Source organism: Bos mutus, chromosome 7 (assembly GCF_027580195.1).
Source record: "Bos mutus isolate GX-2022 chromosome 7, NWIPB_WYAK_1.1, whole genome shotgun sequence".
NCBI lineage: Eukaryota > Metazoa > Chordata > Mammalia > Artiodactyla > Bovidae > Bos > Bos mutus.
The window spans coordinates 100,328,151-100,340,687 of record NC_091623.1 but is presented as its reverse complement, the minus strand read 5'-3'; the positions used below and the strand labels follow the sequence as shown (position 1 = coordinate 100,340,687).

The window sequence follows — 12,537 nt, the reverse complement described above, 5'->3', positions numbered from 1 at the left end:
ACAAGTTAAAGCCACTAGGGAAGCCCCTAAAGCATTCTAAGTTGGACTACATGGCACTGGTTCCCAAACGTAGATCATGGACTAGTGTGTCTCTGGGGAGATGAATTTAGGAAAAAATTTGATAATACTGAGTCATAGAGTGAGAGAAATGTAAAATTCTATTTCAATCCTCTTGGTTAGATTAAGGAAGAAATCTTAATTTGGTCCTAATACATTTCAATAACAATTGCTAATTCTGTTCCCCAACTCTCTCCCCCACCGTTTTTTTTAGAAAAAAGAAAGTACAGGCAACATGATTAGCTAAAATTTCTAGAGTTATTCTTCCAAAATATTTCATTTTCAATGAATTTATTTTAGGGTTGCCTTCTATTTATAGAAAGCAATACTGATTTTCCACTGGGTGATACAAAGTCTCATTTTAAAATAAGTTTGATTAACTAAAAAAGGAGTAAGTGATTTCAAAAAAGAAGTACATGATTATATAAGTGGTACACAGATATAGCAAAAAGCATCAGGTTTGTAGACAGGTAACTTAAGTTTGAGAAATGCCAACAAAGAGAAGGAAATTGTGGAAGAAAAGGACAAATATGTCTTCTTACACCTTAAAAAGGAGAGGCCTTGGAAGAAATTGGGGAAAAAACTCAACAGCTCAAAAAAATTTGCATCAATAAACCAGCTCTTTCACAAATGGAACAGACGAGATGGCAAAGGATATAGTTTAACCAGCTGGTCAGAAACTGTACACACGCATTTTTAGTTGAGATTCCAGCAGGTAACTTTCACAGCGTCCCTACAGCCGAGTTAATACCGGGGGACCAGGGTGGAGAGACACTTTAAGAGGTCATCGGGGGCCCCCAACACACACCCCAGGGCTCCTCTCCACAGCATCAAGGACTAAGGAGCTGTGCCCCACCTCCCCTGCAGTCCTAGGATCAAGAACCCAGATTCATGGGCCTTCCTGGTACTTGTCAGCACACGGTCATTCAGAGGGACACAGGACCTCAGCTGCTCCAGCATGTGTCTGGGGAGGCTGGCTGTGCTCCTGCCTGGCTGCATGACTGCTGGACAGTCACCACCCTCTTTAAGGCCCTGGTTTTCTCACAAGCAAAGTAAAGATACAATTCCTTACCCATCTGCCCTGCGGTATTAAAACAAATCAGAGGGTGGCTGTGAAGACGCCTTGCAAACTGTCAACTTCTGTGACAATTTTAATCACTATTATTAATGAATGACTTTAGGCTGGGGAAAAACCATGGCATCTGTGCCTCATAGATGCCACCATCCTGGTGAGTAATGAGAAGGGTGTAGCCTCGCCCCAGAAACATGAAAAACTCATATTCATACAGTGCTTTACAGTTTTCAAAGTGCTCTCACATCCAATGTCTTAATCCCTTCAAAACCTCCATGAGGTGGATGTTACTGTTAAGGAAATCCAAGGATACAGGCACACATTTGAAAGTGTGCACACTAAGGTGTGATTCTCTAGCAAAGTGCAGTGCCTCCAACCTGGGACCAGAAGTAACTGGTTTGGTATTATCACCACCTTTGCTTACCTTTAACTTCTTCTCTGCCCGGGCTGCCTGCTTGCAGATGGGGTGCCAGACCTCAGAACCTAAGGGACCAGGAAAATAAAAATTTCAGACCTTTCACACCCATCAGAATCCTGGGTTTCTCCTCATGCCCACCTCCATTTACTCCCCTGTCAGCACATGTGCCTGACAGCAGCCAGGAGGACCCCTTGGTTTTCCTGGATCTCAGCTGCAACGTCGCTCCAGCCACCCACACTCTCTCTGCCTGTCCACGCCCTGCCCTCCCCAAGGTCCACATCTCATATGACATCCTGTGAAGCTTCTTACCTGCCAGCTGCGAGTGACTTGGCTCTCCTCTGTGATCCGTCATTCTCTGTATCATTCCCAGCACATATGGCCTTAAAACATAGTAGCTTGTGGATTTATCACCCCAACTAAATTAAGAGATCCTTGTGGGTGGGAGCTGAGCTTACTTCATTACTGGGTCTCCCACAGCATCCAGCATGGGGCTTTGCTCTCAGCAGAGGCTCTGTACATGTTCGTGGGGTGATGAGATGAGTGGACGATTGGCAGTGAGTGACACATAGCAGGTGGTCAATAAATATTTGTCGAATGAATGAATGGCAGTGGAGGTGAGATAAAGGGACAGCCTGTGTGAACTCCAGCCTTCCTCTCTTCAGAGACTTAGGGCAGTCTACCAGAGCTATCACGTTCAAGGGGAGGAGGTGTCATGATGCACATTCTGCTTCAGAGCAGAGTCTTGACCTGCTAAATCCTAAGAGACTTCAGACTCCTCAAATTTAGTATATTCGGCTGCCCATGTTTTCTTGTGTAGGGGGAGTCCAGTTGGCCAGGCCCCGACCGGACAGGCCTATTTGGAAAGGCATGAGCAACAGGTGGCCAGTCACGTGTTAAGAAGCCCCAAATATCACACATTCCCCAAAGAAAGGACAGGTGTCCTGGATTAGAAGGAAAAATAGGAACATGTTATCCCTCTGGTGCCACTGTTCCTGTAATCAACCCTAAAAGGAAAGGAGCCAGCAAATGGCTAGATTCCTGAGCTCCCAGATGGCATTTGTTTGTCTGACTTTGTTTTTAGAATATCTTTTCCATTACAGTTTGTTGCCTGGAACCACTAGGGCTGGAGACTGAGGAAGTGACAGCGGGTAGTGTAAGGTTGAACAGTGAGGTGGAGACAGGAGGGGCCCAAAGCAAGCAGCCCTCCTGGGCTCTGCTCCGTCCCAGTTTCTTCATCTGAGTAACAGTGAGGTAGGCTTTGGAGGGTCTCAGACGTTATTTTCACCTCAAAAATTTGAATTCCAGGGCCAGTTTTGTCACTTGAGGGATAGGGATCTGATTCTTGTTTGCTGATGTTTGCAGGTGTCTGCTTGCTGATGCTAAATGGTTCTACATGAGTGTATTTCCTCCCAATGTAAAGTGCAATGGCTCTCGGAACCCAGTAGGGGGACTCTGGGTCTGCAGCTGGAGCCAGCGATCTTAGGGTGTGTCCATTACCAAGTGATGGGTGGGGACCCCAGCTTTGGGGATAATTAGAGACAGCATTTCCGGGTCCTCTCTGAGTTGCCTCTGAATCCACCAGGGGTTGTTTATTGCAGTGGCTCTGGCAGGAAGCACATGTTACAGGTCATTGTAGGAAATGGATGAGGGGGACACAGATGTCTCGGAAGGTCATGAGATTAAGTGAGAGAGGCACAGGGAAGGTAAAGGGTCAGACGGAGGTTCTCACGGGGGGAAATAAAGCGCAGAGGGAACAGGTCAGACTGGATGATCTCTGCAGGCCACAGACATATCTGTTCTGAAATAAGGCCGAGCCGCAATTGGCTTCAGCATTCTGCATACAGGAAAGCAGATTTTCATAAGTAGTGTGTGTGTATGAAGGGGGAGGGAGGGATCAAAAGGAAGAAATAAACTGTAATTAAATAGTTATAATCTTTAAAAATTAAAAACAATTTTGAAATTTTTAAAAATCAGAAGTTTGGGTTTTGGCAGTATATCATTTAAAGAGGGAAGGGGGACTTCCCTGGTGGTCCAGGGAGACTCTGTGCTCCCAATGCAGGGGGCCCGGGTTTGATCCCTGGTCAGGGAACTAAATACCACATGCCGCAACCAAGACTGGGCCCAGCCAAACAAACAAATTTACATATATATATAATATAAATAAAGAGAAGGGATTTGCTGGAGTTAGTGGCAAACTTAGATAAATGAAGGTAAGAAAAGATGATTTGTTCATAAAGACCTCTGTGAGATTATGGTCTGCATATGTCATCAGTCAATAGCTTTCTTCCTAAAATAGTACCTGATGCAGATGAATGAATGACTGGTTGGAGCCTGTCTTTGTATTTTTTTAAAAAAGAGAGACAGACTGATATGTGCCCACAGGATAATGGTGACCAGGATGGTGAGGGGACCCAAAATTAGGCCTTAAAGCAGGGTCTTCTCCATGGAGAAGAGGAGACGTAACAGAAAGGAGGAAAGGACTTTTGAATATTTCAAGGCCTCTCCAGGGGAAGAGAGATTAACTTGCTCAGTGAGTCTTACAAAGTAGAACAAGGATTAAGGGCAGGGGAGTGGGAGGTACAAGGTACTGGATATAAGACAGGATCAAGGTTGTATTGTACAAGACAGGGAATATAGACAATATTTCATAACAAATGTAAATGGAAGATAGCGTTTCAAAATTGCATACAAATGAATTAAAAGACTTTCAAAAATTGAAAAAAAAAAAGTATTAAGGGCAGAAGTTTCAGGGAAGGAAAATTTAACCTTTAAAGACTGAATGGGTTCACTCAGAGAGTGAGCCTCCTGTCCCTGGCAGTATTCAAGCACACATTGGGTATATAATTGCTCAGCAGGGACATTTTTGAGGAGACACATCATGTGGTCCTAATAGATGTTTATTATCTCTCCAAACCCTTAGAGATTCTGCTTCCAACTTAACAGGCACCTCTGTACAGAAAAAAAAAAATAATTTTCCCCATTCAACAATCTGGACAAGAATGTAGGTTCTGCAAGAAGCAGGATTCACATTTGTTTTATCTATGGACAAACCTGAAGGGACCGCAGATTCTTAATAAATACTGAATGAATGAAGAAACAAGAGAAACATGATACTCTATTTTAGGCCGTTGAATTCTCTGAACTGGACTCAGAGATTTGGACAACTGGTATAGTCTAAACTCTGATATGACAGCTACAATTCCAGATTGAGTGTCTGTAAGATTTAGTAGATTAGGGCTTGTTAAAATGGGACCTGTGGACCACCTGTCCAGCAGCCTGGTGAAATGCAGAATCCTGACCACTCCCGCCCTGCCCCCAAGAGTTTCTGAAGTCAATTTTCTAGAGGGGGGCCTGGGAATCTGCAGTTTAACAAGCTCCCTAGGTGATTTTTGATTCTAAATTGGGGAACCACAAGGCTAACTATCAGTTAATACTTCAAATCTGTTCCCCTGGAATGTCATGGGGTAAAGAAACCAATGTGACATGACAGAACTAACTTGCAAGACTTCAACACTGTTAGTAAGACTAGTGATGTCACGAGTCACTCTCTCATCCTCCGAGACTATCACCCACAATTCCAGATTCTGCAAATGTTATGGAAGTGAAAGATTAGCTATTTATGATTCAGCTGACTCAGAGTCAGAAATCTAAATCTCTAAAACTGTCCCTCAGCCGAGCAGTAAGGCTGTTCTGAATCCCTAGCAGAGTCAGCATTCAGTCTTACCTCTTTGACTGGTTACAATACACCTCACCCCTGTAACATTTTGGCTTATTTAAGCTTTGGGGACCCACCCACATCTCTGCCAGACGTGTAAGTTCAATTTGTCAACACCTTTCTTTTTTTGCATTAGTGGAGATTTATAAAACCCAAAGCTGGAGCTGGTGCCACAGTCTTCCAGAAGCCCAGCCAGGCTTATAGATGCAGCAGGGACCGAAACTGGCCCAGCTGAAGGTTCTGTTTGGCAAACACAATGTTTTTATTTTAAAGTATTTTTGCATATGAATGCCCTTAGACCCTGCAGGAGGCCAGGGACCCTCCCTGCAGTCTGCCTCCCTGCCCTTCTCACTCATTTAAGCAGGCATTTGAGATTTCAGCCCCTGATCCCAGCCAGACTGTTAGGTTCCTTCTCTGATTGTAACAAGTGAGGTTTCTGAGTTCCACCTTTATGTTAGAAGCACTATTTCTGTGAAACAGCCTTGCTAGGACCTTAGAAAGGCTCCTTTAAAATCCCCACTCAGATGAACAAGTATGGCATATCCATAAAATGGAATATTATTCAGCTGTAAAAAGGAAGGAGACACTGATGCATGGTACAATGTGGATGAACCTGGGAGACATTATGCTAAGTGAAAGAAGCCAGACACAAAAGCCCACATCTATATGAAATACCCCAAATATGCCATCTGAAGACAGAAAGAAACTGGTGGCTGCCAGGGGCTCAGAGGAGGGGAAATAGGGAGCAACTGCTTAAGGGCTGCAGGTTTCTTTTTGGGGTGATGACAATGTTTTGGAACTAGATTGAAGCAGTGGTTGCACAGCATTGTGAATGCACCAAAAGCTACTAAGGTGTTCACTCTAAAATGGGTAATTTTATGTATGTGTAGACCATGGGGTCGCTAAGAGTCAGACACGACTGAGCGACTTCACTTTCACTTTTCAGTTTCATGCATTGGAGAAGGAAATGGCAACCCACTCCAGTGTTCTCGCCTGGAGAATCCCAGGGACGGGGGAGCCTGGTGGGTGCCGTCTGCGAGGTCGCACAGAGTCGGACATGACTGAAAAGCAGCGGCAGCAGCAGCATACTACCTCAACTTAAAAAAATTCCCCATGCCCACCACTAGGGGACGCTTCTGTAGACCAAAGGACACTGTTCACTTATTACTAAGGGTTCTAGTTTTATCAAGAGGAGAATGGGGAGTCAGCCCTTTTGCGGAATTTGACATGTAGTAATAACAACTGAGTGAGTGAGTGAAAGTTCCTCAGCCGTGTTGGACTCTTTGTGACTCTTTGCCACTGTAGCGCACCAGGCTCCTCTCTGTGGGATTCCCCAGGCAAGAATACTGGAGTGGGTTGCCCTTCCCTTCTCCAGAGGATCTTCCCAATCCAGGGGACGAACCCAGTTGTCCCTCATTGCAGGTGGACTCTTTACCGTCTGAGCCACCTGGGAAGCCCACTAACAACAGGATCATCATTATAATCTTGGCCACTGGGAAATCTTCACCATATATGAGGCAGTTTATACATTATTTAATGTGATATTCCTCAAAGGTTCAATCCTGGTTATGACACCTACTAGTTTCATTGCCTAGAGCAGGGCAGTGACCGCTCCGTGCCTCAGTTTCCCCATCTAGAACATAGAGACGGTTATAGTACCCGCCTTGTACATCTGCTGTATGGATTAATGCGTTAATACGTGTAGAGCACTGAGAACAGTGTCCGCCAAGAGCAGGCACCATGTAAGTGTCAGTTGTTGCTGCTGTTTTTTTTTTTTGGTCAAACCCCGTTGGCCAGGATCTAGTTAGGGTGAGGGGAAGGCAGTAATGGGGAGACCTGAAGGGGGTGGGTGGTGCTTTACTCTCCTCCTCCCAGAGCTGGCGCCTGGCTGGGCGAGGGGCACGCAGCAAGCAGAGGGCTGGTTGGGCAGGTGCAGTCACTGAGCAGAAGCCTGGCTTGGCGGCCAGCACACCTTCTGGAAGGCTGGGCTGGTGCCCAGGGACGAGGGCACTGGGGAGAAGTGGAAAAGACCAGTTTGCCTGGGCTTGACATGATCAAGTAGGCCTGAAGCTTAATAAAAAGTTTGAAGGAGGAAAGTGCTTGGCCACCATGATGCTGGTTGCCACAGAGGCAAGCAGGCAGCACAAGGCAAAGAGAATGGGTGGCCTGGAGGCGCCTAGTAACTCACAGGATGCTAACAATAGTAACAGCACTGTAATTCAAGTGTACTGAGTGCTTCGTCTGTGGCAGGTGCTAAGTAGTCTTATTATTCTTATTGTTATAAATAGTACTTAGAGACTGCCTGTGCCAGACTTTATGTTACATACTTTACAACAATAGTAACTGAGTAAAAAATAATAATGATCACTAACATACGCTGAGCCCTATGCTAGGTATTGATAATGATGATAATATTAACAGCAGCCAGCATTTATTAGTCATGGCTGGGGGGAATGGCCCTTTTGACGTGACTGGGTGTTTACCACGAGCTTGGGCTGGTGGTGGCAGGTTTGATGGGATGGCTTTTCTGTGCACTTGTTCATTTAATCCTCACCAGAGCCTGGTAAGATAGGGCCTGTGGTTATCAGTGTTTTCAGAGAGGGAAACTGGAGTTTGGAGGCTTAGATGTTTTCCCTGCTCGCCTATTGCTGCCTCCCTGCCGGTGTCCACATGTGCCCAGAGCTAGGCTCCCTGGCATCACTTTGGGGCTTCTCTGCTGAGCCGGGCAGGAGATGCTGCCTCACTGCTCCCACGGTGCCCTGGGGGGGCCCTGGTGCTGGCCACACCCTCCTTCCCCTGACAGGCAGGCAGGCAGCCTGGATCTGCACAGGGGAAGCTGCACACAAAAGGAACAGGGAGAAGACCCACCTGCTGCCCCCTGTGCACCCCTCAACCCAGCTGGGCTGCTCCTGGATACTCCCAAGTCTTGTGAGCTCATCAGTCCCCTTTTACCTGACGTCATTCGAGTTGAGTTCCTGCCACCTAAGAAGTCCACACCAATAAAACATCTCATTGAGCTAAAACCCGAGTATCTGACAAGTTCTTGACTTCCCCAGCAGGCAATTTTGTTTCCTAGAAAATAGAGGAAGCAACCAGGGAAATTGCTACTCTAGACCTAATTCTGACCAACATGGACAAATTGGCTGGTGAAGTTGATGTGACATGTAACTGGCGAGAAAATGGCCACGTCGTCTCGAGTTTGTGGTGCAAGGAGCAAGTCAGAAACAGACTATACACGTACAAGTCTTAAACTACCACGCTATAATATTTTCTATATGATTCAAGATGTTTGGTAACCCTAAACATCTAAAAAAAAACTACAGCTCATCAAAAATTAAAATGTACTCTATTTAAAATGAAATATGCTTCGAGGACTCAGACTTGAGGAAATATCAATTTAGTACAGTTAGGCTATGTTTGAAGAGTCTAAAATTATGTAGCAGGATTGGGGAAACATAAGATTTAAAGTTTTTAAGCATGACTCCTACAACCTAAGCTGTCAGTAGAGAGATTCAATTTAAAATAACACTGCTAAACTACTAAATTATAGCAACCAATGTTTCATTAGTGCTTTTTAAAGTGTAGTTTGATGAGATGTGGAGACGATGACAGAGGGCTGGTGTTCCAACATCCATCATGATGGGCGGCCCTCTCTTGAACAATCTATGAGCTCAGGGCACCTCTTATGAGGTACTTGTCAGAGGGAAATGAGGCCTCAGCTAAATATCAAAGGCTTCTCCAGCTGAGCCAGAAAGACACACCTCCTCGTACCAGGACCTTATATCATCTAAACTGGAAAAAAAAAAAAAAGTTATCTGAAACAGAGTAAGTTTTCCAAGAGAAGTGTATGGTGTAATTACCAAAGCGTTCAGGGCTCTGTTTGGGATTTGCATTAAAACAGAACTAAAGCTTTTTTCACTTTACTTTGAGCCATAAACAGCTCTGAAAAGTTGATAAAAGCCACACACCCTATCCTTAGAGAAACGCACCCATAAGCAAACTCCAGCAGGCAATGTCAGGGGGTTTATTGAATTCAGAAGGCCAACTGTGAACCACAGGTTAAGAATTCTGATAATAAGTGGAAAAAATGCCTCTAACAAAGCAAGACAGGCTAGCTAACCTTGGCTCAGAGATGTAACTTTTCTAAACTTTCTTGTTCTCTGAATTGAAGATATGAATGACTTTCAATTCACAGGGTTTGAAGGATAAAATGAGATACTGCATTTAAAACTCAGAAATGTGCTGGCACACAGTAAGTGCTCAGCAAATGTCAGCTGATGGCATTTATTCTTATTCTTGTTAGGACCTACGATTTGTTACAGTATTTTCCTTAGCAGCAAGATTTGTCCTAGGATTCTGTGAGTGATTTCCTGCCTGGTGTGCTTTAATTAAATATACAAATGGTAGCAGAGACCTATTTAAAAACATACAGCTGAAATCCAATGTTTCTAGTGTTATTCTCTGTCTCAGGTCCTCAGAAAAGGAAAGCATTTAGTGTAGACAGAAGGAGAGAAAAAGGCCCATCTTTCCTTTTTCTGGGGCACAGGCACAAGAATAAGAGCAAAATCTATCTCCTGAGCCCCATTTTGGGTTTAGAAAAACTCCCTCTAATCTAGCAACTGTATGCAACTTTTGTGATATTTGTATAAGTTTTGCCCATAACCCGCAGCATTTTGGCAAACATTTGCTGGACAAAACCGGTGACCTGATTTCTTGGTGAAGTCCAAATGAAGGGTTTGGACAACAAACAGATTAGAAATCTGGCATCTTTACAAAAAGACTTAAAAGATGAATGCACAACAGAACGTGAAACAAATGAAAGAAAACTTGCTCTTGTCCCCTGGGGCCCCGGAAGTTCTTATCCAGACAGATGTCAGACCTCTCCCAATTAGAGCCCATCAGAAAGCCATCACACAGTAATTAAAACACAAACTGACCCAAATGTCCTCCTGAGTAACACAGTTGCCAGTAACATAGTGCCCTGCCACGGGGATGACAAGACTGGGTTTATAAGCTTTGCAGGCTTCCTAACCCACCCTCTTATGTGCACACTGTTTTACAGGGCACTTAGCATTCTCACATTCACCCTGTCCTTTAATATTCTGGAGGCCCTCGCTTGCTGTCTGTGCACAGGGTAGGTGGGCCTGTCTCGGTTTCTCCACCACATAAAGCTTCCTCCCGTTTGGGCCTTTGCACCTGCTGTTCTCTCTGCTTCCACACTCTTCCCTCCCCTCTGTACCCTCCCACCTCCTACTCAACATCAAGATCTGGGCTTGAACGTTCCCTTCAGCAGCAGAGCTTCGCCAGACCTCCCAGACTAGATGAGGAGCCTTATAACATACTCCAGTTATTTCCAAGCTTCCCCGTCACAGTCTTATCACAGCTTGTCCCTGGATGTTTGCACTTCTGTTTGATTAAGTCAGTCTCCCGCTCTTGATAGTAAACTCCACCACCGAAGCCAGCACCCTGCCTTGTTCATCTCTGGGCACCCAGCACATAACAGAGAGCCTGGCACAACCATGACCTCAGTGTGAATGTTTGAATGAAAGACAGTGACAACTTCCTCATTTTACAGGTGAAGGAAGAGACCTCAGACAAGGAAGTTATTCTCAAGGTCATAGCTCCTTAGCGGAAGTGCTGATGCCTGGACCCAGGAGTCTTCTGAACTGGTCCCCACCACTCCTGTGCTGCCTGGGAGGACAGTGTTCTTGCCATTTCTGGGAAAGATCATTTTGAGTCTTGGTACCCTGCCCAGGGAGAGTGTCTAAGGCGATCACAAGCCCAGTTCCCAGTGGAAGCAGAAGCCCCTGGTGGCTGCCACCTCTAAGATGCCCATAAGCCAAGTCAGCAGGACTCCAGCAGTGGATGGCCCAGACCCTCTCATTCCAGGATCACTCAGCATCCCTCGAGGCAGGTCCCTGAATGCCCTGCAATTACTCCCACTCTCTCAGGAGCCAGGGAAGTAGGGAAGGGGATAATTAAGGAGGAGGGTGACAAACCCTTCTTTATCACCAAGAATATCTCCACCTCCTGGAGACATTTGTGCACTCTCTCTCCTGATCACAAAGTTACTCACTTCATCACTTAACTCTTTCAGCAATCTGTGAAGTTCTGGTCTAATGCAGGGCTTGGAAGATACTGGAACAAGAGGATGTAAGCTCCAGGAGGGCAGGGGACTTGCTTATGGCCACATCTCCAGTTGTTAGAACAGCACTGGATACATAGGCGGTGCTCAATAGGCATCTGCTGCAGGAGGGAACTAAGAGCTCCCTGCATGTCAGGACCCTGGTGGTGGTGGTTTAGTCCTTAAGTCGTGTCCGACTCTTGCGACCCCATGCACTGTAGTCTGCCAGGCTCCTCTGTCCATGGTTTCTCCCAGGCAAGAATACTGGAGTGGGTTGTCATTTCCTTCTCCAGGGGATCTTCCTGACCCAACAATCAAACCCACGTCTCCTGCGTTGGCAGGCAAATTCTTTACCACTGAGCCACCAGGGAAGTCCAGGGATCTTACTATAGGCTATATTATAGTGACTGTTACTACCTCCTTTTACAGTCTAGGAAATAAGGGTTTAGAGTTTTTAAAGAGGTCAAAAACTTACTAAACAGCGGAGCCAGGATTCAAAGCACCAAATGGGCAAATATCAGCATTGGGAATTCAGACAGGAAAGGAGGGATCTTAATTTCCAGTGATACAAACATGAGGCCAGTTTCAATACTAGCAAAGGGCTTCACCAGAGAAGGGTGAGAGGAATTTGTTGTTGTTCAGTTGCTAAGTTGTGTCCAACTCTTTGCGACCCCTTAGACTGCAGCATGCCAGGCTTCCCTGTCCTTCACTATCTCCTGGAGTTTGATCAAACTCATGTCCATTGAGTCAGTGATACCATCCAACCGCCTCATCCTCTGGGGAGGGGAATACCATGCAGCAAACTTTCAAACCAAGTGCAAAGTCTAGATTCTCGGGGCCCATGAAGATACCATGCAGCGTGCTGAGACTCACATGGGCTTCCCATCACCTAACACGGGGTACTGCAGTAGGAACCACTTAGGGACCCAGGCACTGAGGGACCAGTGCTTCTGGAAAGAGGGAGCCTAGTCCCTGCAGGCACCTGAGTAGCTCTCAGGGCCTGGGTCCCAGGAGGCAAGATGGGGAGAGCTCTGGGGCGGAAGTCGTAAGGCCAGCTTCCCCATCTTTGCCCCTCAAGTTCTCATGAGAATCTCTTCTTCTTTCTGGGGCTCACTTTTCCCTTCTATACAATGAGGACGGTTACTTCACAG

General features: G+C 45.8%; 1 protein-coding gene across 5 annotated transcripts in view; it reads right to left on the bottom strand.

Annotated features, from left to right (window-relative positions):
* The window catches only part of ABLIM3 (actin binding LIM protein family member 3), a 136,775-nt gene that overhangs the window by 32,828 nt on the left and 91,410 nt on the right, over positions 1-12,537 (bottom strand). For all 5 annotated transcript variants that reach the window (XR_011464844.1, XR_011464847.1, XR_011464846.1 and 2 more), the window contains one exon: positions 1,554-1,612. Coding sequence is in view for 1 of the 5 variants with exons in the window: in XM_070374595.1 (XP_070230696.1) it covers positions 1,554-1,612 (59 nt within the window). In the remaining 4 variants the exon portion in view is untranslated. The remainder of the gene's footprint in view (positions 1-1,553; positions 1,613-12,537) is intronic.